The following is a 27,750-nucleotide window of genomic DNA, read 5'->3' on the forward strand; positions in this document are numbered from 1 at the left end:
TATAAAGAGCATTGATCCGAATAAAACCAGTTGATAGTTTGCGCTCTTTCCGTCTTCATCGTTTTTCCTGTGTTCGTCCTTTATGTATACGCAACTCGTTCTTAACAATATCCGTGAACCAACTCGCCCAGCAAGAAGTTCTTCTAAAGTAGCTGTAGTTTTCAGTGTAACTGGAGGGCGATAACCACGGCAAGCACCCATGAAAGGAGAAAGGTGGTTACATTGGCATCACTCGTGACGTCACTGAAACGGGCCATGGAAACGCACCACCGTGAGTGACATCACGAGGGACAGAGTTGTTCCTTTCCTTCGTAACTACTCCCACTGCTTTTGCGACCTCCCGAAACACATGCATAGACTTCGTCTTTCAGACTGAGGCATTCGTCAAGCACCTCGAACGCATTTCCTGCCACTTCTCAGGTCACAAAGTTTCCTTCATGACTTGGAGGAACTAGTGAGAAGTGTTTCTTGAAAGTTTCAGAAGTAAGGAGTTCTCTGTGAGTTTTTATCACTCCTTGTAACGCTAGGTAATAACGTCGCCGCAAAATCAAAAATAGAACTGTTTTAATACCATGGACAATGCGATTTGAAGGCATTTTCACCGAAAAAAGTGTTGTACCCGAATTTAACACCTATCGTGTTTCTGCAATGACAAAAAATTCTTGCCATAAGGATGCCGTAGAAAAATACTTGTGCACTAAAACTAGTGTTTTTTTCTCGGCGTGCTGGCACAAAAATACCACACCGGTAATATGGGGCGCGAAATATGGAAATAATAGTATTTTGAATATTTTTATTTACATTTCAATAAATACAGAGCTCTGAAATATCTATCCGTGGTATCCATGTCCGTAGCTGATGACTTTGTATCCGTACCCGCCGTGGCCCTGTCCGCCGTAGCCACCATACCCGCCGTGACCGTAGCCTCCATATCCGCCGTAACCGCCATGGCCGTAGCCACCATATCCACCATATCCTCCGTAGCCGCCGTAACCGCCGTAGCCGCCGTAGCCTCCGTGCCCGTAACCTCCGTAGCCCCCATAACCACCGTAGCCGCCGTAACCTCCGTGTCCATAACCTCCGTAGCCACCGTAACCTCCGTAGCCGCCATAGCCATGGCCGTAGCCAGCAGTAACAGCAGCAATTGCAATGCACAAAGTGAGCAGGGACAGCTGAAATATAAGCGAAGGAAAGATATCTCACTCAGAATCTACTTTCAAATGGTAGCTCCACGGTTGCCCGTTAACACCGCGCAGTTTAGTATTAGGTGCCATTGGCATCAAAAACCTAATAAGATGCATGAATGCTGTGAGCAAAAATGACAGCTAGAAAAAGACGTAAAGACACACGGGACACTTAGCACATTTCGCCAGTGCTCTTGATAAACACTGTGTTTCGCGCTTGCACATTCAGAAACAACCACGGTAGGGCTTTCATAACTTCTGATATATGTTAAAATGGTGCATAGTCGGCCATGCAAATTACTTTTGAAGCTGCAGTGAACTATATGAACGTATTAAAGCACATAAAAGTTGCTCTGAAGTGGCAGCAAAGTAATGAAGTGCTATAAGTACTACATCTTACTAGGGTCTTCATGGCTATCTTGTGTCGGCGGGTGTACGCTGGGGAGTATCCGATAGCCACGTGTGCTGTGCTGCAACGTCGAACTGCTGTCTGGTCCAAAGCGATCGGCAGAGTTCTTTATATACCTGCTGTAGAAGTCGGAACATTCTTATTCGCCCAAACTCTCTCACACACAGGACAGTCTGAAGGAAAGAGCAACTAGGTTATTGAAGCGCTGAGGGAAGGAGCACAATCCGGAAGCAATTCGCCTTCTACCAAGCAAGGTGCGCTTTTTTCGTTTGTCTGTTTTCGTTAGGTGCCGTAACGCCCGAGAAGAGAAAGAAAAGAAAGAAAGAGGAAAGGAAAGAACGCAGGAGCAAAACTAAAGCATGGGAACTCTAGGTTTCGGCTCAATCGACAAGTTAACCTTGCCTTTCAATTTTCGGCGTGAACTGCAAGAATTGCTACCCGAGCTTTTCCCATTACCCCGATTTGTTGTTTCTAGTTTGAGAATTGCCACTTATGGTCACCGCTAGGAGAGGTAGGCTCGCTAGGAGAGGTAAAAAAAAACAACAACAAAGAAAACACAATTGTTTCACGGACATTCTCGGCTGGCGGTTTCGAAGTATTCGATTTTGCTAGTCGATCGGGGATGTTCCGGGACGTACTATAACAAACTGCGGGGAGCAAGTACTAAACAAATGTGCACGAAGAAAGGTAGACGAAGACTTCCGGAGCAACACTGCTGGGCGAAGTTCTGCCTTCATAGAAACTCACTGCCTGCGACAGCGACACAAGAACTGAATACTTGTCAAGATTAGTGCCAACAGCGGCCTGTGGATGCACTGTATTCATAAATGGCGCTCGGCATTCTGGACAGCAGCTGTGCATCCTGATCGCTGTCACTCGCTTGCTATTTGGATTCGGTTTAGGCTATGAGGGACGCCGTAGAGAAGGGCTCCGGAAATTTCCACCACCTGGGGCTCTTTCCGGAGCCCTTAACTACGGCGTCCCTCGTATCCTGAGTCGCTTTGAGACGTTAAACACCCATGAACCAAACCAAACGCGCAAGCGAGTGACTGAGACCATTCGCGGAAAAGCTCCTCTCATCGAAAGATTGTAAGTCATCACTGATTGTAAGTCATCAGTGCGACGCGATGCTGTACACGACTACACTGTGCGCGTCCCGTCTTAAAAGAAACAGCATTGACAAAGGAGCTTATTCTCTATGATAAAGCGCCTAAAACTATCTGGGGCAAAATGAAGGATCGGTCATACACAGGAGGCGCCTGGAACTGTATCTTCTTCTCTTGTTTGCGCGGATATCTTAGCTTTGTGTGATGTTCCACAACAGAGGACGTTTGAATAATAAATAAAATAAAAGATCCCTTCTGCGGCAACACAGATTGAAGAAACCACGCTCATTTCTGCGGTTGAATAGGCGAGCGATTACTTCCGTACTAGATGCTTTTGCTTGAGGCAGTGCTGCTCAGGCAAGTTGTATACTCATCAAGTAATCTCATAAGGCGGGTATACTTACTGCTAGTGGTATAGCGCTCTTTCAGGTAAAAGTCACTGTGTGTGTGTGTGTGGGGGGGGGGGGGGCGCTGTTGTGCATAGTTGTGTTGTTTTGAGGCCCAGCCGCCTTGTAATATCACGAGCTGATGAAGCAAGCTCGTTCCCACATGCCTTCAGACATTTCATGCGATTGGCTTGCGTAACTGCTTCAAAATAATTTTCGTACACACCTTGCGAACTTCGCTCTTGAGGACTGCCGGCAGGCCTGGCCTACACAGAAAATAGCGGTGTCCCAGAAGGGTTTTGTTATTATGCAATTGAACTGCCAGTTAAAGGCAATCCTGCACAAAGGAAATAATCCGCCGTAGTCAGGTTGCTACAAGGAATGTTTTATACGTAGTCAGCGCAGCGTGATTACATTGCTCGTATACCAAGAATAAGCTGGTGGACGCACTCGCGTACCCGTGGTGGGAAATCACGGTGCAAACATGCCAAGAGAACACTGAGAGTGTGGTACAAGAAGGAATACTTCTGGATTCGAACAGCAAGCCTCACACAGAGACAAACGAAGTGGTCAGTTTTAACTAATTTTATTGCAATCCTCGCTGAAAACAAACAAAATCCATTCTAGCTGTTGGCAGTAATCTATTTAGGAGAGTCTCTTGCCAGGCTACAGCTGGCATCTGAGGAGACTCCTGCGCAAAGTTTTTCAAGGAAAGCAAGCAGACGAGAAAAAAAAAAGCACGGCCGTACTATTAAAGAGTCCGCGGCACAAAATCCGCACGCAAACAGGCGATATGATTTGTTTTCAGTTTTAGTTGTAGGCGCTGGGTGAAAATTTAAAAATGATTTTGAATGTTTCTGGGGAGGCGCTTGGCATCTGCACATGCAACGAGTGACGTCAAGGCGCACTTGACCCAATTACGGTGACGTCACCAAACCCAGTGGTAATTCACAAGAACGACCAGTGCTTGCCGACGACGCTGACGTCATCAGGAAAGTGGTAGTCCAGGGTGGCAGGTCGGCTGTGACGTCATGGCGCATTTCAGCGCTGGCGCCGACCGAGACTGAACATTCTAGTAAAAAATCGTTTATAGTTGTTTATTAAAGCTGCGCGGTGGTGATTTGAACTCATTTATATAATTACTAGGCAAAAAAGGGGCATCCAGAAAGTTTGCGGCTCTACCCCTTTAAAACATGCGGAAACTCCATAGATCGAAGTTCTGCGATATCTTTTCTACCGGTCAGAATTGTGCGACGGGCCTTGTAGAACTTCTAACTGCCATTAAGGGCAGTGGTTTTGTTAGTAGAACTTAGTACCGCGCTCACCCTCTGTTCCGTGTTTGTATCGATGTGGAGAGTGCCTTTGATAGGCAATGAATTTACTGTTTGTTTTTCTCGTTTCTGTTTTCCTTTGCTTGATTATTTTCGCCATTTTCTTTCTCTGTTGTGTTAGTATGCTCTTTTGTGTCTGGCAGCCTGCGGAGGTGCTTATTGTGAGTCCGGTGCCGCGCCGGAACCGTTCCTGCAGGTTGCTCTCCAAAGATGACGCGGGTAATTTTGGCGTGCGACACAATGTCCACTATCTCCTGCGTCCTAAGGGGTACCAGTGGCTTCTTCGCGTTCGTTCCCGATGCGTTTCCGCTATCAGCTGCAGTCTGCCTGTCGTCGTCGCCGCCCGACTCTTCCATGTCCACTGCAAAATAGAAAATCGACATCAATTCAAGTTGCTGCTGCAGTTTGGCGCCTCGTTTTGTTTCAGGATACCCCCCTTTCAAATTGCTCTGCCTGGATGCATCTTCGTTGTGAGATAAAAGAGAATTTTTCACTTGAAAATGTTCATACTGAGATTCATGAAAAATCACTCTCGGCGCTACTCACGTTACGATATAATTTGTGACCCGTCGCGATGGCTCAGTGGATTTGACGTTCTACTGCTCTTCCCAAGGTTGCGTGTTCGATCCCCGCCACTGCGGCCGCTTTTCGATGGAGGCGAAATATGAAAACATTTGTATACTGTGCGATGTCAGCGCCGGTTAAAGGACCCCACGTGGTCTATACAGTTGTCCAGAATCCTCCACTACGGCGTTCATCACAGTGTATGTGTCGCTTCGGGACGTTAAACTGCACAACTTACTTCTTAGAGTGAATTTAGAAGATTTTCACCCTCCGACTAATATACAGACTGCCCGAGAAGACTGCCCTTTCAAGTAAATACTAAGGGTGTGTGAACAGCCCTTCTTGAACACCGAATCGAAAACGAATTGTGCAGGTAAAAAGCAAATGGAATACGAATAAATATTTTAAACAATATTCGCTTCTTGTGCGAATATTCGTGCAAAAAGATCAATCACATGAAACTAACGAAGCCAGTGGCGCTATGGTACTGCGCTATAACTTATGGAGTTATAGCTATTTATTTATTTATTTATTAATATATTTCTTTATTTACCGTGCCCATGAACAGCAAATGCATTGGTTATGGTACACAACACAGTATACACACATTTAAACTACAAAGGGAAGTTGAATTCACCTAGAATAAGCGCAGAAATGTCAACATTACCATGATTTCGGTTAGCTAAACTGTGAAACAACAATTGTGCTCTCATGACTGGGTTAGCTGCTAAACGACAAAGCACCGATGTACACTAGGGGTTCGTAACAAGATGTCAGAATATTAACTTTATGACCGCCTGGGTATGCATATCAGAAAATTAACTTTTTCTATTGATATTGGAGATAATAAATATACCATCACATCTCGGTACTTGAGCCGAGCGAGATATGTGCATGAGCCACAGCACCGAGATCGGGCATCAGAGCATGATTTGTTCAACCCGCTTGAGCCTTGCCGTGACCTTCTATCTCGGAGGTCATGTTGACCTCCTGTCCTGGAGGTGATGTTGACCCGCTAGTATTCACAGAAACACTTACAGCCCGCGACAGCCCCCGCACACCGGTCGCGGCAGCACGGTACGGAGTTTCTGTAAGGGCCACGCTTTTGTAACAATCGATAAAGTAAAATACGGCGACCATATTTCGAACTTCGTTCCAATTATTAGGAAACTATTTCAAAAGTTGATAACATATTTCGGTTGTTTCGAAGAATTTTGAAAGTGGAATACTTGATTCTTTCGATGAATCGCACAGGAAAATATTCGATTCTCTATTCAAAATATTTGAATATTCGCACACCCCTGCAGTATACTAATACTTTATAAGACTACCAAATCAAGGCACTGTCGTCGCCAGCCACTATGCATAATCTTGCAATTAAAGCAAGCCGCAAAATAACGGAGATATTTCAAAATACTTCGCATGTGTTCTTCGAAAAAGGATACCCACCATCGACGCAAATAGATAGGAATGGCAAAGTTCGCATGGGTTCGTAGCAACGCCTAAAAACATGAGACGCCGCGGCTGTTACAGTGCCGGCGGTCAGACAGTATCCTACCACAATAATAAGCTAACTGCTAACCAATTCACATATATAGCCAGAAAGATTATCACATATTTATCATAAGCACAACTTAAATTGTGAAATCACATTAAGATATCGGTGCCAGGTCAAGAGACGAGGCTGCAAAATTTGTATGTTAGTCTACAGCTTCGCGGCTGCAGCACGAACACCTTGCACAGGGGCGATGGAAACAAATGCGAAGAAGCGGAGCACAGCGACGCTAGAGTCGTCCATGATACATTGCGGGACGACTTTAGCGTCCTTCTCTTACCACCCAGGTAAAAGTGCGATAAAGAGAAATTAGAACAGTGGAGTCCGTAGGCGCCACGTTGTTCGCGTTTCTCTGATTTCTTTTCGCGGTTGAGTATAACCGGTCAATTGTCTGTGGAGTTGAGTTGATGACCGCACTACAATTCAGTCCATGGACTTCGCGAGCTGCTGGCAACGCAAGGGCACAAAGGCGTGAGGTGAATCTGAGCCCCTGAGCCCTGAAAACTCTGTGCCCCTTAGCGGCGCAAGTCCATGTCCGGCAATCAGCCTTTCTCAGACTAGATGACTGTGTGGTATGTCGCGTGCATCACTTTTAACATGTAATACGTACAGTCGCGGGTAAAAAAGATTAGCACACATGACGGAACACCAGAGCGCCGGAATGACAACGCATGGCGCTGCGGGTGGCGAAGAGGCTGATAACGAGAGTGCCGGGCCGCTCCCATTCTACAGTGTTAGGGGACTTCAGCGGACTGCCACGGACAGCAAAATTACTGGCTAAAAGCAGCGTTATCGTCTATTGTTCCCGCGAGTTCCTTTTGACAAACCATCGCGGACATAAAAAAACAGTAATAAAAAGAGGTCATCTTTGCTCATGATAACCGAGCCAAAATAAATGCCGCAAGCACAGTCACGTAGGCCGGCACTTCAACGCTCGGGCGGATCACGCTTGATAAAGTTTACTTCCTGCCGTCTCCCCCTAGGCTGCAAATATGGAAACGGCCCGTTAGGCAGGTCTGCGTACCGCAGCGCCGCGTGGTGAGATATACGAATTCTGATCGCCAGTGATCTGTGCTAATCTTTTTTACCCGCGACTGTACGGGACGTCATGACGAAACGGGAAACTAGGCGACTTCGTAACGCAGGGTAATGGAAAAACGCGAAAAGGTCAGCGTTTGTTTATGTTTGTTAACGGCTTTGTATAAAATATAGCCACGAACCTTTGCACTGTTTTTTTTGTCTAATCTCAAAGCCGCCGGCACTCTGCTTTATCATCTGCTTCTGAGGCGAGATGCGACCAGTCTTATCTCAAATGATCGCAGCCACGCGCATCTGTTTTTCCCCACTGTTGCAGCCGCTTTGGTGCCTTTTCTCGATGGTTCCTTGCCAGCTTTAAATTGAGCGCTGCCGAGAGCTGCAGGCATTCTGGCATTCTTTTCGACGGTCGCCGAGCGCGCTTGTTGCTACGCCACCGCCGGGTCACTCAGTTTTTTGTGGGCTCAGGTCAGCCCACTAAAAGTACCATTCGGAAGCCTTTGCACTATCTTCCTCGCTGACAGACTATTGTCACAAGAGCGTGATAATATTCTGGGCACCGTGTTTCCAGAAGCGTTCCTCAGCGCCGAATTTATGATAAAGAAAAGGTTTCCTTGAGAACGCAATTTATCATACTGGGATTACTATTTCATTCCATGCATAAAAGCTCTCTTTAAAGCTGCTGGCCCAATGTATAGGGGAAACCCCCAAGGTGGCATTAGAATCCATATGGCTTCTCTTAGAAGGATGCTAATGAGCAATGACTCCTTTATTACTCTCCTTAAGGCGCTGTGTTTTTCTTTAATGAAGCAGTTTCAAGTTTGGGCCCTTGTTGTGTAACCGTGTCTTGTGCTGTCTGTCTTTTGCTTGCACTGTTTCGCATGGGAAGCATGGCAATTACGGCTTTCCACTTGGCTAACTTTTGATTTCAGCCGTATGGCTGTACTTGGGCAGCTTGTAATGACCAATTGCTCTCTGAGTGAAATCTGCGCGCCCTTGGGAATTAATTAATCCTCAACAAGTCTGACAGGCGAAGTCTAACTTCAAATCGATGCAATGAAAACAGAAGTAACAGGCGGGTGGCATGTTACTCCATGCCAGCATTTCCGTGCTGTCTCCCATCAGACTCCTTCTCAAGGTGAACCGCTCTAGTTGGTCTGTCGTAGGAAGGAGTCAAACTTTGACGCTTTTTGATAACCACGATTTGACAGAATGTTGTATATTCTCTTCTATCGTTTAAGATCCACTCCTTCGCTTTTTAGGGTAGCTTAGTGTGGCTTGGTAATTTTATGCTTTTATTTAATAGTTTTTTATTTTACGTACACACATACATCCGTACAGTCTTTGTCAAAAGTTTAGAGCCCAGGGGGTTCACTTCCAAGCTTTATATTGGGACTTCAGGAGCATTCATGGAAGTACTACCTATTGCAGGAGGCAGTACCAGAAATCTTCTCATGTCCAGGAAACTTGGAGCGCTAGAGATCCATGAAGAACGACACAGTGTGGCTCAAAAGAAAACTCCCTGGGCTCCAAAGTTTTGAAAAAGGCTGTACACACATATATTTATTTTGTATTATTTACACATGGAAGTATTTGTGCCCGCGGAAACGTAATACAGTATCTGAGTAAACTATGCTGATCTATTACCTAGCGCCTGTTTATCACAGGAATGAGTCGAAAGATCACAGTTTAGATCGTTATAGTTCCTTTTGGTCACAATACGGACATATCAGGACAGATATAGTTAATCAAGATTCCTTTTTTTTTCCTGTGGAATCTTGGGATATTTGCTTCATAAAACAAACAGTGTTCTGCCTCTTGGACAATCCATAACTTAAAATTAAGAGATTATCCAGCTGAGTTCAAAGAGCATGGTTGCAAAACACGTGAGGTTCTTTCACCTCATCTGTATTCCACTCATAATTCCCTCCTCGCTCAGTGAACCACTGGAAGAGGCTACCTGAAAATGCTTCATGCCTTTGCGATTGCAGTCTTGAAGCGTCTGCAGATTCCAATGTAGTAAATGTACACATAACTGTTCTATGGCACGCGCCTGTTATGCTTGTGATCATTTCATTTTACTACCTGCCTTTCTTTCTATTGCCTCTGTTCGTTTCCACTGACAACTTCGTTTTTTTTTTTGTTTTTTTCATCGTACTTGTTTTCAACTGTTATTTCGGTCACATCTCACATACTCTTCTACAATTTCTTAACATACTCTTCTACAATACCGCCCTCATGGTGAACTAAACCTTACTTTTCCTTTCACAAACTTCTCCCACAGCTCTGTAGTGAACCGAAGGAGTTCTGCTGACCTCGACGCCCTGCACAACGGCCCCAGGCGCAGAGTTATGCACTGATTCGCACCGTCCGCTGATTAGCCAAAATATTTGGTTCGGGCTGCAGGACACAGTCTCTTGGCTGCTTGGCTGCTCGGAATTCACTTCTGACACCTGTCGAGGCGGAAGTCCGTTGCACCCAGGCCACTCGGCTTCCGAACGTCGACAGTCACACGTTTTCGTGACAGCCCTGCAATCCGAGGCGGCGCCTTTATTTGCGCTATGCGTGGGTCGCCGGCCACCGAAACGCAGCTCACGTTCTTGGTTATTAACCGGCGTTTTAGATTCTGGGCCGCGCTTTGTGCGGCGGTCACTGCGCCGCACTGCGAGTCAGAAGAAATTTTTGTTTAGTTTCATTCCTAGGCGTGCCTGCAGTGTCGGCAGTGTTTACTGCAACAACACGTGGACGCTGGTACGGGACTCGTGAGGGAGGCGGCTGGCCTAGCGACCAAGAAGATAAATAATCCGTGACGGCGAGGTCGTTCGTCCGTCTGATATATCGAATGATACAAGAACACAGCCTTCTTACAAAAGAAAAGCAAACAAATACTTTGAAGTTTCGCCGAAACAGATTTCCGGAAAGTGACCACGCCCGGACTTTTCAGCGAAATCGGCGAAAGGCCATTATGGAGTGCATTACTCTTTTTCTTTTCAGCTGATCACGTGACACAAATTCAGCCCCCTTGAAGAGCGGCGATATTATCCGCGCTGAGATTTCAGCGGTGAGTATTTAAATATCGAAACGCATATTTAAACGTTTAGCTCATAGGCGCTGCCATCGATGGCAGAAATTACGAAACATATATACAGGCTGCTTTTGGTTTGGTTTGGTTCATGGGTTAACGCAACGAAGCGACTCACGCTATAAGAGACGCCGTAGTGAAGTGCTCCGGAAATTTCAACCAACTGCGGTTTTTTAACGTGCACTGACATCGCACACTACATGGGCCTCTAGAATTTCGCCTACATCGAAATTCGACCACCGCGTTCGGCATCGAACCCGCGCCTTTCGGGTCAGCAGCCGAGCAGCACAACCACTGAGCCACCGCGGCGGCATCCACGCTGCTTTGGGATAAATCTCTAGCCGTCAAACCAACAAGGCATTACACAAATGCAACTGACGGAGGCGTAGTCCATATAGACATGTGAGCAGTAGACCATGATGATACGACTATGAATAGGAAGCTTGTAAACGCCCTAGGATGTCATTTCTGAACTCTCTCGGCAAAATTCAATCGCTGTGGAGCAAAATACAACTATGCAATATTAAATGTTAGAAAAGGTTGTCCTGGTGCCTCTGTTTAAGCTTTGCAAGTATTTATTGCAAACGCTGCATAACTTCAGCTTGTATAGTAAGCGCTACGAACGGGCTTAGTCTTACATTTTCTAGCTTGCGAAACAAATTTGCCTGAAAATCTTTACTTCAGCGGCACTGTTGAAAACAATAAAAGATGTGTGGGTATCCCATAGCGACAATAAAGCGGGAGCGCAAAATCCGGAGCGTCCGGTGTAGCTACACTGGCAGCCAGTATCCAGAATCGCAATGGCCGCTTAGGAATTCTTCAAATTTTAGAACACAGTTCTTGACAGTAATAAGCAATGTGCGCATTACCCTTTTCTGGAGGCAGCACGCCCATCGGAGTTTCCTGCGGTCAATAAAAAGAAAAAAATATGTCGTCGCCCCTTCAGACGCTAGAATTTCTTAGGCAAAACGTAGTAATAAGGTATACTGCGCTCCAGATCTTTCTGGAGCAGTTAGGCGTCAAATTCTGTGCACAGACACTTAATGTCTTCTTTTCAATTTGTAGAACAACAGAAATGGCGGACAATTTAGCGTTGTTAAGCCGAGTGCGAAATAGCTGTGCTAGCACTTTGGTTTTCACTTCGGTTTTTATTTGAGGTCAAGCAGGCTTGAGACAAAGATCGGCGAAATCGCGGACATAATCTCCATCTTAAATGTATGACCCGATAGTGTTATCGGGTTAATGCCCATATCTTGGACTCGGTCATTCTGGACTTTACGTTCATAGATGCCTGGAAGTCCTCGTATCACTCCTGGAGCAGTACAATGTATTGCACTACTTCGCCGCGTGGCTTGATGCCCTGCATGCAATGGATGACCACCGATCGCCTTTATGGATGCAATGTGATGCACTCCTGTTGCTTTCGTGCAAACGCGACATCTCTTTAGCCATGCGCGGGGAGGTAAAATCTTGGAAGAACCGACGGAATGTCGTGACACAACGACCGTGCTCACATATGCAGGAAAGTTACTCTCGGTGGTCGCGCCTTCAACGCGCGCTTAAGCAGCGCATTTTTTTTCGGCAACGTTTTATCTTATTGGGTACCATTTGTGAAGCGAAACATTTGCCGTATCGCACAGAACCAATTAATTAAATAACCGTAACATGCTCAGCTGCATTTTATTCTCGATCAATTTGAAATACGCGAAAAATTTCTAATTTCTAGGCATCTCAAAGCGATGGCGCAAGAATTTGCTTCCTATCCCATAAGGACACAAACCATGAGGCATAACATCGTGGACTCATCGCTGTCACGCAGTAGGCAGGGCTGCAAAGAAAGAGAAGGAAAGTGAGAGCATATACTGCCAAACTAGCGAATGGTGCTAGACACGTTCCGTGACATTCAGAATTGTCCCCTCTCTTACAAAACATTAACATGCAGTCTAGTAATAAGCGGTTTTAGAAGCCAATTTTTCATTATTTTTTTCTCTGTGTCTGCGCCAACATTCCTCCTATTGCGGCATTTTCTCTTGTTCGGAGGCTGAAGTTGACTTGGCTACGATTATAGGAATAGTTTGGCAGTGCACTGAACAAGAATGATGCTCACAACTGCCTTTCTTTAACCGCAAAAGCTGTATGGGAACCTTTCCCAGTGTTGTAGCAACCGTCGGCGTACTTCCTATAGCCCTCTTATTTTCAGTGTTTTTTGGCGAAGAACTTGCAGTATGCAAAAGGCAAGGGGGGGGGGGGGGAGGGGAGGTCAAAAGTCGCTTCAATGAATGTCTGTTTCCCTCTGTACGATGCATATGCTATATAAGAACTACTGTACGAGGAAGCCGTGTCTTCTTTCCCCAAGCACTGCTTTTTTTTTGGAGGTGGGAGGGGGGGGGGGAGCTTTGGTAATGAAAGCGAGATGAGATGAGTTGAGTTTAATGGCGCATAAGCGACTAAGGCTATCATGCGCCAAGCTCAGGGTATAAAAAATTGCTTTAATAGATGTTATACAAAAGCCTAAATGAAAGACGGTGTGAAGGGCCTGGAAAGTTAATTCGTGCAACCTAGTAAAAGTATAAGACAAAATTTGAGAAGTGACTTATGATAAAAGCTTTAAATAGGGTCGGCAACCTCAGCAGCCATCCTTGGCTGTGCGAGGATCTCGAGGTCCCCGACTGATGGAATAGTGACCTCAGCCGTCTTACGACGAGAGGGTGGCTGAGGTGTGGTTCGAAAAAATTCGCAAGTTGTAAAAAAACTCACCATTATTTAATTACATTTACAATTTCTTTAAAACACGTGCACTATTTAAAAATTTAAAAACCTGTGAAATATCAACAAGTGCATGTTCGCCTAAAAGCAATGTTGGACGGAATGGCATGTCTTCGTTATAAAAAACTGTAAAATGCTCTTTCCTCAGTCTTTCTAGTTTTCTGCGCGAAAATAAAACATGGTTTATTGTTAACTCATCTTCGCATAAGTCACATTGTTGCTTGCCTTCTTTTGTTAGTAGGAAATTATGTGTTAGATGTGTGTGCCCTATACGAAGACGACAGATAACCACGTCTTTGAAGCGTTCCTGGTGGGTGCAGGACTGCCACTCACCTAAAACTGGCTTTAGTAATGGTAGTTTGTTATTTTCCTCATTGTACCAAGATGACTGCCATTTTTATTTTAATTTACACTGTATTAAGTTCATGCAATCTATAAACGGCACATTTACTTTTTTATTTCCTTGCCCCGAGCTTGAGCAGCGCAAAAATCCGCTCTCTCGTTTCCTTTTATTCCGACATGACTCGGGACCCAGCAGAGTTTAATGTTCTGTCCTTGACCTGTGGCTAATACTATGTTATGTATAATGTTACCAAGTAGTGGAGTGATTGAATTTCTAGAGTGGAGCGCAGTAAGTAAACTTAGTAAGTCTGTGTAAATAATACTGTTTGTGTGCTTCTTGTTTGCTATTTACTGAGTAGCTACACAGACGGCGTAACATTCGACAGTGAAGATTGATACACATTGCGGAAGCCTTACTATTTTATTCCAATTCTCCTGTACCACTGCGCTTCCAACGTAAAAATTTGTTTTTGAGCCATCTGTATAAAAAGATGTAAAAGTACGGTATTTCTCCTCGAGTGCAAAAAATTCTTGTATTATATGCTGCTGTGGGGTTTCTTTTTTACCGAACTTTCTAAGACTGAAATCGCAGATTGAAGGTAAAAGGTACCAGGAGGTAATGGATCTAGTCTTGGAGCAATGCCAGGTAATGTGTCTAGTATGCCGAGGTTTTCGCACATCTCTTCGAAGCGCAAGAGCAGTGGCCTAGTAGTCTGCGGTTTCTTATTAAATAGTGTTTTGATGGGCACTTTCTGACTATTTAATTGGTAACAGATGTGTTTAGGTAGTGAACGAATTTTTAAAATGTATGAACACGTGAGCATCGTTCTTCTATCTGTAAGTGATGGTTCATTAGTTTCTATATGAAGACTATTTATGGGCGAAGTCCTGAATGCACCAGTAGAAAGACGCAAACCTAAATTATGTACCGGGTCCAGTCGTTTAAGTACGATGGTCTCGCTGACCTTTATACTATACATCCGTAATCCAGGGAGGAGCGCACTACAGAGCGATAAATTTGCAAGAGACATGACCTATCGGAACCCCAGTGCTTTCGGGAGAGTACTTTAAGTATATTAAGGTACTGGGAGGCTTTCTTTTTTAATGTGTTTATGTGAGGCAGGAAAATGAGTTTTCTGTCACATGTTATGCCTAGAAATTTATCCTCATTTTTTACAGGTAATTCTATTTCATTCAGGTGTAGGGTGGGATCTGCCTGTAAACCTCGTTTGAGCGAGAAAAAAATGGCCACTGTTTTCTGGGGAGAAAACCGGAAACCATTTCTGTCTGCCCATGTTGCCAGTTTATTTATTGTTAACTGTATTTGTCTTTCACATGTTAATATGTTGGAGGATGTGCAGGCTATCTGGAGGTCATCTACATACACTGAATACATAACGGATCTTGGGATTATTTTACTAAGAGAGTTCATTTTTGCAACGAAGAGTGCAGTGCTTAAAATACACCCCTGTGGTACCCCATTCTCCTGGACGAAGTTCTTCGAAAGGGTTGCGCCTAGGCGTACATGGAATGAACGGTTACATCAGAAGTCTTTTAGGCAGTTCAGCATCCTGCCTCGGATGCCAAGCTCTGCAAGGTCTTGAAGAATCCCGATCCTCCAGGCCGTGTCATATGCCCTCTCCAAATCGAAAAATACAGCAAGACATTGCTGCTTGTGGGTCATAAAAGCTGCATGCCCTACATAGCCTCATCACAGGGAGGCGGATATCCAGAAAACAAAAATGTTCAGCAAAATTCAGCAGCAACGTGCAGTTCAATTAAAACAAACAAGGGCGCGGAAAATCCGCAGCGTACTGGATGTCCGGCATCACGTATTAAAAGTGTATAGTACTGCGCAGAAGCTTTATTGCAGCCGCGCTGCTAAAGTCCAGGCAGAGAAAGCATCATTAAATCTTGTGAAGAAAATAGGTTCAATAGAAATTGCTCGGTAAAGGCAGCTCTAGTTTTGGACTGAAAAAGGCCAGTTATATTTTCATGGGTGCTTCTTGAACGGCGTCAACCTAAAGATAGGCATTCGATGTTGACCGATGTTCCGATTCAATTAACCGCGCGAGTAGGGCACAGAAACGCACATATCTGGTCGATCGCGCGCCGTTCTCCATCCACGGCAGCCTGTGGCAATAATGTTCTCGCGAAGACAGACGAAATGCTGGTGAAAGCAATATTGTCGCCCAGCGTATAGAAAAAAAAAATGAGGCGTGTAAACAGTAACTCGAAGGAAATGGCTAAATTGCAGAAAAGAACTGCTGAGGCGTGAAGCATATACATTCTTTCGTCATTCGAAGTAGAAATTTGCGGTGGGTCGCGGCTCAGTTTTTTTGGAGGGCGCGGAAAGTGTAAATGACGGCGAAATGACAACCGTACCGGCTCTGCCCGCTCAAAGTCGTTCAATTTCACGGTCGACCAGACGCGCTCAGTCTCCTCTCGGCCACCCCGAAATCAGAGAACCGAGGCTAGCGCTCCTTGCCCGCTGTTCAACCTTGTTTCTGCCGGTCACTCAATTCTTATTTCTTATTTGTGTCCCAGCTATTCCATGATTTTGACATACTCACCGTTCTCGCCTTGCAGCACTAATTGAAGTAAAGTTTCTGACCACAGCTTTTGCTGTATGTCTTGCACAGCCGTTGGCCTCCGTGTTTTCTATCACGCCGTCGCGGTTGAGCAAAACGTCATGCGCTAGCGTTCGTTTCAAGCCTGAAAGCACTCCAAACTTCATTCTAAACATTCAATGATTTCAAGTAAGGTAGGGTGCAATGAAGGATCTCTTACCGCTATTCTTAAGGCCAAGTCTTTTCCAATAGCGCAAACGTGAGCGGATGAGAGTGGAAGACGAGGCTTCATGCGAACCGTGCTATAAATAGTATGGCATAACGTTTATATCAGGAGTCCCAGCTAAACTAGCCAAGCTTTTAAAAACGGCCCACTGTCCTAGCCAAGTGAACTCAACTGAGAGCTGTTGAGAGTAGCTTGGCCTTGTCTGCAGCATTTCTGCGTTCTGCACAGATAATTATTTAGTAAAGACAAACGACCTGACTTCTTTTATATTGGCATCAGAAATGAAGTGCTCTAGAAGATCTTGAAAAACATTGCGCTGAAATGTTTTCACTAAGGCACCATTTACGCATCTTTACTTACAGGCCTTAAGAGAAAGCTAAAAAAGAGAGCTGCTTGCTCATTACTGAGAGCTGCTCGCTCATTATCTCTCGCTCAGTACACACGCAAGCTCCCGTCGGGGACAGCGCTCCGCAGAAAAACGATTTTTTTTTTCTGAGACGCGTTTTTGGACGCTGAAGCATCAGTGCTATCAAGTCGAAGGTTTTGAAATTTGATAACTTTCTTTTAAAGTCGAAGAAAAATCTACTTGATATAAATGGCACCTCGATGGAAATACTTTGGCCGACTGTTTTGCAAGGCGATCTACAACTTCTGAATGAACATTTAATTTTCGACACCAGTGTTATAAAAGTTAGCGAGGTAGTCATTACGAGTGACTTCGGGAAAAGAAACACTGATGACTAAGCCACGCGACTCTCAACAGCACAGAATGTTTCACTCGCCAAGGATTCTCTCTATATTTTGAAATCCCGGTTACATTCAGCTGGGACACCCAGTATGTCTCTCTGTTGATTTTTTTTTACTTATTCTCATTTATTTTTGTTTCCACATTTCACACATTTCATTTATTCCACATTTATCCTGGTACAGAAAAAAATGTGAGGGCAAGGTCTAAAAGCTTCTAGTTAAGCAGCTTGACTAAGGCCCTTGCCCCCTGTGATGGCAGCGTACAGCGGTTTCAAATCACACAAAAAATTACACACAATGACTAGATTAGTTTCTGCAGAAGTTCTTGCACTACAACACAAAATACTATCAAATAATATTTTACGCGCGTACACCAGAAAGCATTATACCGAGTCAGAGCGCGCGCGCGCGCGCGCGCACGCACGCACGCACGCACGCACACACACACACACACACACACACACACACACACACACACACACACACACACACACACACACACACACACACACACACACACACACACACACACACACACACACACGCGCGCGCGCGCACGCACGCACGCACGCACACACACACACACACACACACACACACACACACACACACACACACACACACATATATATATAAAAACTCTATACACAAAAATTTATACATGTACATACTTCAAAAATGAAATCTGAAACATAGACAAATGAATTTATACAGAAATGTTTATCTAATTACAACATGGAAATGCCAATCCTTAATCTATTGCTTCATACAGTTAGATTCCTAAAATATTTAATGAGTGCGGGTCTTGACGCTGTTCTTATGTCCATGTCTGTGTCTTGAAGTGTGTTTAATAATACTGGCAAGCGATGTTCCAATCTATTAAAACCGTTATTTGTGCGCGAAAAGGGGACTAGCCAAATGTTTCTGTGTCTTATGTTGTAAGGAACATCCAAAGATTGTCTGAGATTGCACAGCGAGAGAAAGCATGTATTGGATTTTGCCAACGAAATTTTATACTTCATACTTAAGTTTAAATTGTATAGATGTACTGCAGGGACTATATGTTGAGAAATGCTCTGTTGTATGGCCATCATACGGTAAGCCTGCAATGTGACGGATTGCTTTCTTCTACATTAAATATAGCCGGTGTACGAGGGGGGACCCAAATGAAACCGAACTGAGAGCGCGGTACCATTCGTAGACGTAGTAGAGAGTTCTACCGCTATATGTGGTTAGCAGAGACCTTCACGAAACAGCTGTTCAGACGACATAAATTTGTAGGCAAACATTTGAGCATAGTGTTGTGTTTCGCTTGTAGTTACTCTGTTCCTCCTGCGAAATCTTTATGGCAAATTTAAAAGAACAGAGAGTGTGTTTGAAGTTTTGTTTCCTGCTAGAAAAATCGGCAACGGAAGCTTACCAAATGTTGCAACAGGCTTTTAAAGAGGGTGCTCTGAGCCGCACACAAGTTTCCGAGTGGTTTGGGCGCTTCAAACGTTGTGAGATGAGTGTCGAAGACCATGCTCGTTCTGGGCATCCTTCAACGTCTCGAAACGATGAAAACGTTGAAAAAATCCGCCAGAAAGGAACAAAGATGGTCGTTTCACGATCGACGAAATTTCAGAAGAGACAGGGGTGAGTTGGAGCTCCTGTCAGCGAATTTTGACTGAGCAGTTGCAAATGAGACGTGTTTTCGCAAAATTTCTTCCTCGCATTCTCACACTGGATCAAAAGAACATCCGATTAAATTTGAGTAGGAATTAAAAAAAGAGATTGAAAGTGATCCAAACTTCTTCACCAAAGTCATTACAGGTGATGAGAGTTGGTGTTAGGGGCATGATCCAGAAACTAAGCAAGCGTTAAGCTAGTGAAAGTCTCCCAATTCCCCGAGACCAAAAAAAAAAGCAAGGCAGTTGAAGTCGAATGTGAAGACAATGATCATTGTCTTTTGTGATGTTCGTGGAATTTTGCACCAGGAATTTGTTCCCCCTGGCCAGACTGTTAACAAGCACTTTTATTTGGAAGTTTTAAAACGTCTGTGAGAGGATGTGCGGAGGAAACGCAAGGAACGTTGGCGATCAGGTGACTGGTTTCTTCATCACGACAACGCCCCCGCACACACGGCCTTACGAGTGACCCACTATTTGGCCTATCGGGGACGGACTGTCGTTCCCCACCCTCCATATTCACCAGACCTAGCCCTGTGCGACTTTTTCTCTTTCCGAGAATGAAGGAAAGTCTAAAAGGGAAGCGTTTTGGTGACGTGGTGGCCGTACAAACAGCTTCGCAGAGGGCACCGGACGATATCAAAGCTGAAGAGTTCCAGAGATGCTTCAAACAGTGGGAAAAAAGACTTGATAAGTGCATCGCATTTCATGAAGAGTACTTTGAAGGTGACTGAAGGAATTTTGTGCAAGAGTTAATAAATAAAGTTTTTATACGAAAAATCCGGTTTCTTTTGGGTCCCCCCTCGTATGTTCGCCTTTGATGTCGTTGCCCAAACAAGGCTACAGTAATTGATGTGTGGGGTAAATAAGGCATTATATAACATTAGCTTTATCTTAGGTGGGACAATGTAACGAAGTCTGCACAGAACGCCACAGGCCTTGGCCAAGTTGCGAAGCACATTTGTTACATGTGCATCCCAATTTAAATGTTCATTAAATACTACACCTAAGGTTTTCACCTCATGTACAGTATCTATTTTTTCTTGGCCTATCTTTAAACAAATACTGTAATCAAGAATTTTTTGCACAGGTCGAAATAGGACAGCCTTGGTTTTCTTCGTATTTATTTCTAATGAATTTACTTTGCCCCATTCTAACAGTTTACTAAATGTAATATTACCTAAAGACGATAACTCACTAACGTCCTCTGACTGAATAAAGAAACTTGTGTCATCGGCATAGACTACAAAGAATGCCTGGTTGCTTATTGTTACTACGTCATTTATATAGATACTAAAAAGAATGGGTCCTAATATACTACCTTGGGGCACTCGACAAGATATATTGCGTAGAGCTGACGACTCCTCTTTTAGTGAAACGCTTTGTTGTCTCGCGGACAGATATGATTGTAAAAGGGCAAGAGGTATTCCACGGAATCCGTAATGTTCAAGATTAGAAAATAGGGTTGTGTGGTTAATTCTGTCAAATGCCTTGGAGAAATCTACAAAGGCGCCTAGTGTTAATTTTCGTTGTTTGAAACCTTTAATAATAAATTCCTTTTGTGTGAGAAGGGCCAGTTCTGTTGACATACCCTGTCGGAAACCAAACTGCTGGATGGATATTATAGAATGCTTATCACAGAACGATACAACTCTTTTGCAGATGACTTTTTCCAATCCTTTTGATATGACAGGCAGCACAGAAATAGGCCTATAATTTGAAAACTCATTTTTGTCTCCGGACTTAAACAGAACAGTGACTCTGGCTAGCTGCATTTTTTTGTGGGAAAACACCAGTAGTCAAACAGGTATTGAAAAAATGTGTGAGAGCAGGTACCAGGAGCTCGAGCACAAACTTTATGGGGCGGATAAGAAGGCCATCAATATCGGCCTAGTTAAATGTGAATTGTAAAAGCTGACTAAAACAATGCATCAAAGCCTCACGCTTATGAAAGTCAGTGCTCTTCGCGCTAATAAAGAGGGAGTGCTATTTTGTCCTGTTTTAATATGCAGGTCATTCCTTTCCGGTACATAAGCCTCAATGGAGGCTTTCCTTTCGTTTTGCACGACTGTCAAACGTCTCATAAACTTTTGACGACCTTACTTTCGTAAAAAAACCCTTCATCAATTCGGCAGATGCGTGTTCATGAAACATCTAATGAATATGACTCGCAGGCCGTCATGTTATTCGCATTCTTTTATTGAGATTAAAACCCCGACAAAGTCTTCTGAACTTCCAAATTCGATTATGACTGTGCACTTTCGTAACGTCTGTCACGACATCGAGAAGGATGCGCCCAATATTAATACTGCAGTGAAGGAGCAGCTGGCTATTCTGGTTATTTGTAAACACGCGCAACCATTTCCGCTTCACCGAGCTCACATCGCACAATCTCCTGGCGGACAGAGAGCACAATCGCGTGAATTGCACAAATTATCAATACATGTCGTGTGTGCACTGCGACTGCTGTGTTATCCCTAAAGGTTCGCTGACAACGGATAGCTAATGATTAAATGAAAAAGAAGGTTCGCCGGAGACGAAAAGAGAATCGAAACTGCGCTTAAAACTTCACTCAACTCTCCATCCGCATATATTATTGACATTTCCAACTGCTTACCAGGAAGATGTCCAATTCCTGCTCCTACGGATGAAAGAAATAAAAATGATTCAGTTGTCGGCCAAACGATCGAAGAGTTGATTTCTTCCTAGAACACATCCCTTTCGTATTGTTTGTGGCTTACATTGTCGAATAAAACAAACCTTTAGTTCTTGCTGAACCGGTTATCGTTAACGCGTTTCTAACGTAACTATTGACAACATAATCGACAAGTTTATAATTGTAATAGATACTCTCGCTTGAAAGCTTACTATAATGGTCAGTGTAGCACATTAGCTGCTTGGTACCTGAAAATGGGCTACAGTTGAAATTCGAGATCACACAAATAGCAAGACGGACAAAACCGAAACCATGATGTCTCGTGAGAGAGAGTTATGTTGCGACGGTATCTTCCGCTCCTCGAGCTTTGATTCATTTTCTTGCGTCACTCAGCCGATAATCTTAGGTAGATGAATCGAGATAAAGACAATGTTTCCGCTTCTCGTTGCAAACGAAATGAGAAACAATGATCGTTTTGCTTGGATGCAGCAGCAATATTTCTGGGCAGTAGAAGATCGATCCCCGTATTATAAGAGAAGTTAACTCACAATACCAGTGTCGTAGTACGCCTCTTCTCTGTCGCAGTTGTCGTTGCTGTCCTTCAGCTGTTCAAACTGTTAAAGGAAATGGTTTCAGAAGAATTTGATAAAAATTCTCTATTTTTTGCCGCCGAAATTTATTTTCGAGCTCTGACTGCGCACTGAAATACTACTGGGCTCATTTAGCTAATGTATGAACTTGTATGCAGACATGCTGCTATCTGGTCTAGCGCATATTGTATTAACTTGAAAATTTCATCGTCAAGAAATGAAATCCAAACATAAAATCGGAGATGTCGACCAGAAACCATAGAAGTAATAGCTAACTAATACAACGGGGTTTGTTATCATAGTTAAGGAGCGGTCCTTGCACTGTCGAATTACAAGTTATCCACACATTTTTTGACTCCCTAGACTAAATCACTGTGCTGTGCGCGATTTACTTGTCACGTTCTCATCTCTGCTGTCCTGGACATCACTTCGCATAACAACTGCGAAACTTGTGAAACATAGCGGCGAAATCTTATTTCCACATGGAGAACTTTCCACCGAGCAAGATTACATATCCCGTTTTTCGATTAATTATCTGCATTTCGCAAATTCACCTTCAGCGCGAAAACCACTAATTCAATAAAGGGAATATTCCTACGCAGGAAAGCAAAATAAAAAGAAATTCGGGGTACACTTAAATCCTGCTTTAAGGGTGCGACGCGAGATCTTTGTAGATGTAGCAGGCATCACGATTGCATGATGTAATAACACTAGTAAAATGCAAACATAAAACACGAAAATATATAACTCAGACGAGTGTGAGGCGAGCAGAAGGAACGCGCGGCAAACGCAGACCGGAACTGTTTGCGATGCTGCTAGGAAAGGAAACTGATTCGTTCATTAAATCACTGTGCGCTCTGGGCGCGATACTGCCGGCGATACTGCTGCTACAGCTTTGGCACAGAGACGCTCCGCGGCGCGTCTTAGTTCTGGCGACCACCGCATGCCGGTGCGAATAAACCAATCAGTCGCAACAAGCTGCCAAACCAGCCGGCCAATCCGGTAATCTACAGACATAGCTTTTTCGCACAGGGCCAACGCACAGCCAACGCCGGCGACACCGGATTTTCTGAACAGCGTGGCCCTCACAACTTTTTTTATGTTATCGCACACTAAGGGTCACTCACTGCCCACAAAGGAACAGCGGCTATATTTGTTTGCATTAGGATTAAAATACCCTTTCCTCTGTTTTAAGCGTTTTTCTGACCTATATGACGTCGGTAACTACTGAATATCACTTGCCAATTGTTTCCGCTCCGAGCAAAAAAAAGTGACAATATAAGCGCCCATCATCGAGGCAACAAAATTAACTTTCTCACTTTCGTCATTCGTACAGGATTATATCGCAACATATTTATCACTCAACGCACTCAATATATAAGAGTTTACCGGGAGTGGACGCAAGACTTGCCTTTGGTAGACAACCCGTTTCTTTCTCCGTTACATTGCATCTTCCTGGGAGAATAAGAAATGAGGTGAATGAATGAAGTTTCGTCGTAACAGCCTTTTGCAAGTTGAAATGAGCCAGAAGGCGATTATCCGCAGCTTAATGATTGGAGGCAAGTCGTGAACGGATAAGCTAAGGTCGAAACTGTACTTTCGTACACGACAGATGAGGTGAAATACTTCAGTTAGGGGCAAGGTGGCGTACTCTTCGCTGTAGACATTTTCTGGCCGTAGAAATATGGCAGGAAATTTTTAACTGCTTGCGAAGGCTGATGAAAGAAAACGGGAGATGAGCAGGAAGTGTATAATGACCGCGAGAAGTGAGGGAGGGTCTATTCAGCGTCAGAGACAGCAGTAATCTTAGCCCTGCTGTTTTAACTGTTTACCAGCGCCGACATCACACTGAGTCAAAGTATGTCGAATTCCCACGACTCTTTTTGCACTAGATTCAGCACCATATGAGGCTAAACCTGTGTTTGAGGGTTGCTATTAAGGCCCGACAGAACTTTTTTTTTCTAATTTCTGAAAAAAAAAAAAATGTTCTGGGAATGTCTATGAAGCAATCTTCCCGTCTTTTTCCTCTGTGCATTCAGTTCCTAGTGTTGAAGTAAATTACTGAAAATTACCTAGTTTTTCCCTTACCGTATTAACTGAAATCCCTTCTTCTGGCGTGAAGTCTGCTCTGATGACAGTGAGTGCTAACAAGGGCCCTGTTTTAACGCCGAAACACAAACGCAATGCTATTACGCGCTATACCCAGCCTACGAGCCGAACTGCCCGTAAGAATGTTCCGCGCGGGAGTATCCACGCCTAATCGGAAAGCATACTCGCCCAGCTTTCTGCTCTTCTAAGTGTAATCGGAAATATTTATCTGTTATGGTCAAATGTTTAGGGGATTCCGCCAAGGTGGAGTAGATTTGTAATAAGGGAGTAATTACTCATTGATATCCACCCAAGCGCAGCCATACGGCTACAAAGGAAAGCTTTCCTTTGTAGCCGTATGGCTGCGCTTGGGTGGATGTCAATGAGTAATTACTCCCTTATTTATCTGTTATATATGCCATATTGAAGGCTGTAGCAGCTGCGGTTGGGCTTCATGCTGAATACTTGTGAGTTCTGCTAGAATGCGCTATTGTGCTCTTTTTGAACAGCCTTATAGGCCACAACACTGGGTATACGTACAGGTTTTAGATAAAAGGTACAGACAGTGCTCTTTGGAGTCGATAAGCTGCGCATGCGCTATTGGGCCCGAGTCGGAGCTAGTGGTACCATGCCTATGAATAAAGTGTAGTTGATTTCGATAAACGGTACATCAGCTTGAAAATACAACAGCATGAAAAAAGGGCCACCTAATGTCTGCTCCAGGCATTTTTACAGACTCGACAACGGCAAGCAAAATACTTTTTATGAGCTCAGTCCGACAGCATGCCCATAATAATATGCTGCATTGTGCCGATAGGTATGCCGTATGAAGCCACCAGAGACTATTTTTTTCGGTTTCCGTTCTATGGCAAACAGTTCTCGCCGCCGCCAGCAGACAAGAGTGCTTCCCACTGCTGAGTGGCCTCATGCGACTAATGCAGCTGTGATGGATTGAGACCTGATGCCTGATACCGCGTAACAATAGTGGAAACTACGAAATGCACTTCTGATATCCTTATTGCTTCCATGTCCCCAACTATATCGCTCCCATCCGCCGTGGTTCAGATAACTGTGTTTTATGCGAAGCATATTACTAGAGCTACACTACAGCCCGTCGAGCGCGGCGGTGGAGCTACCATTGACCTTTAGCGTGACCACGTGACACCACGTGACAACATGACGTCACAGCAGAGGAGAGATGGGCTGCCGGCTCGCGCGGTCGGCCGCGGCGGTGGAGGCTCCACATCAGAGACGCGGCGGCTGACCACGTGGCAACATGACGTCCCAGCAGAGGAGAGATGGGCTGCCGGCTCGCGCGGTCGGCCGCGGCGGTGGAGGCTCCACATCAGAGGCGCTGCAGCTGACCACGTGACGCTACAGCAGCGGTATAAAGCTGAGCTTGCCTCGCTCTCCGGGCACTTAAGAGGCGGACAGGTGTTGGGATGCCGCCTAGAAGCAGGGCTGATTTGAACGAGAAGCGAAAGCTTCAGCGTGCCACAGAGACCGATGAAGAGCGGGATGAACGTCAACCAAGGAAAGCCATGTATTACCAAGCCTAGCCATCAATATGCTTCGCATCTGACTAGGCTTAACCTTAGCTAAGCCTCAGCCATTTTTTTTGTACTGATAGCCAATGAACTTCTCAAAGAAAATTACCGAGTGTAGAAGAGATCGCAGTACTCTTGTTGTGTCGATAATCACCAAACCACGGTTTCTCAGAGCAGCTCTCATAACGTCGGATTTAAATAGCCGCACTCTTCCGACCAACAGGTCAGGTGGTCGCGCCATGGACACCTAAATACCGGGGATTCTTTCATAGCTCCCTTCAAATCGTACAGTGATGTCTGTTCATGAAATGTTCCTATTTAGATAATTCCGAGCTCAGCACTCAGGCATGATGATTATGCGTGCTCAAAGAGGTTCAGCTAAAATGCTCGCTTGTACTTTGGTGATCTCACTATGTAGCAATTATCCAGCAAACGTATAGAGCGATTTATTGGGCATACCATAAGAATTACATCTGGTAAAAGCTCTTGAATAAAAAAATAGAACCCCCGCCGTAGCATAACAGCGCAAATTAATCATTGCCGCTTCGATATACAGATGCCCGCAAAAAAAAAAGGTTTTTTTCTTACATCATGGCCATGTAAAGCGTTGCTCAACAAGCCGAGCCAATATTACAAGAGTTTTAAAAAAATTATTATTTACCGAGATAATACTCAGTAAAATAATTAAGCTCACATAATTAAGGCTGAATTACAGAGCTGTCATGCTTTTGAGGCGGAGCGTTAGTGCTGTGGCTACCATTCACGATTTCTTGAACTCATTAAGGTTAAGTTGACAGGTTATACGAAATGAAATACCTAAAGTGGGGCCTTTGTGCAAAAGCAGTCAAAATATTACTTTCCTTCTGAACAAGTTAGTGTTCTGGGACTTCAGTGCAAAACGTCACACCTCGGGTTCAAGGATGGGGAGATGAGCTTCGCACTAACCACATACGATGTTGTTGGCCACCCTGAAGGCCAGCGCGAACTTATTCAAGTAGGCGGCGCCGGCAAAGTCCTCCCGGTATCCGCCATCGCGGAGGATTTCCCCGATGCTCCTCTCGGGGTCTTCCGCTGAAGCGAGAGGCAGGATCGCTGCCAGTGTTGCCAACATTGCAGCGACGACAATCAGGACGGGATGAAGAGAGAGCAGCCGTTTCTCCACATTAAGGCTGCAAGCAGAAGGCAGTATAAGATAACGTCATAGACGCAGAGTTCATTCTTGAAATCACTTTATATTTTCTACAACCAGAGAGTTCATGGCTTACTGATGCTTAGAGCGGGTCCTGTGGTACAGACCTCTAAAATGCCTGCTTCGCAGACTTTGGACGCTGATGCCGACATTAAAAAGTCTAGCTCGGCGCCAGCCATACCAAAGCGTTATCAAATCACGCAGCAATGCTTCAATTCGAAGTAAAACAGGAATATATGTAGTTTCTTTGCACATTACAGCGTGTCCACTGCGACCATTTGTGTTCCAAATACAATACTGGTCTTTCGGAATTTCGCTGACAGATGCCGATATCCCCCGCCTGCATTATGAGCTGAGCTTAGTGCGGCTATTAAGACGCGGAATCCATGAGTGCTGCATAGCACGCCACCATGCGAGAAACAAGACCATGAGACTTTGGTTTACCCTCAGTGAGTTCGAAGAAAAACTGGTCTAGTATAATTGTTTGGATGTCCAGCAGGCGCTCAGCAAGCTTTAATTCTCTCAGCGTACTAAGATGAAGATACATATTTTGAGCCGTCGGTGGTAACTCAACACAGGCACTGTTGATCATTGACAGTCAGATTGCCTGTAGATGAGTGGCCTCATCGAATGCCACTTACACGCCTGGACAAAAATTGCACCGTTCCGCGTGTGTTCTGACCACCTCTGTCACGGAGATTAATCACGGC

At 44.6% G+C, this 27,750-nt stretch overlaps 1 protein-coding gene across 1 annotated transcript; it reads right to left on the minus strand.

The window, feature by feature from the left end:
* Window positions 1-830: 830 nt before the first annotated feature.
* LOC149343836 (uncharacterized) lies at window positions 831-27,667 on the minus strand. Its single transcript, XM_089547083.1, has 10 exons — window positions 27,648-27,667; window positions 26,797-27,020; window positions 23,628-23,671; window positions 22,175-22,240; window positions 21,588-21,611; window positions 12,433-12,480; window positions 11,522-11,555; window positions 4,468-4,777; window positions 1,585-1,699; window positions 831-1,172 (listed from the first exon to the last, which is right to left on the minus strand). Exons 1-10 carry the CDS (start codon window positions 27,665-27,667, stop codon window positions 831-833), a joined length of 1,227 nt encoding a protein of 408 aa, XP_089403209.1.
* Window positions 27,668-27,750: the final 83 nt, after the last annotated feature.

The sequence above is a fragment of the Amblyomma mixtum genome, chromosome 5 (genome assembly GCF_055824585.1).
Source record: "Amblyomma mixtum isolate Tamu chromosome 5, ASM5582458v1, whole genome shotgun sequence".
Classification (NCBI taxonomy): Eukaryota; Metazoa; Arthropoda; class Arachnida; order Ixodida; family Ixodidae; genus Amblyomma; species Amblyomma mixtum.

Excerpts from the sequence above, each read along its gene's own strand:
- LOC149343836 (XM_089547083.1), bottom strand. The coding sequence starts at position 27,667 with ATGAGGCCACTCATCTACAG. Across the intron at positions 21,612-22,174 it reads CGTACTACGACACTGGTATT|GAGCAGGAATTGGACATCTT; the intron begins GTGAGTTAACTT and ends TTTCATCCGTAG. Across the intron at positions 11,556-12,432 it reads CCACGATGTTATGCCTCATG|GAAACTCCGATGGGCGTGCT; the intron begins GTTTGTGTCCTT and ends TATTGACCGCAG.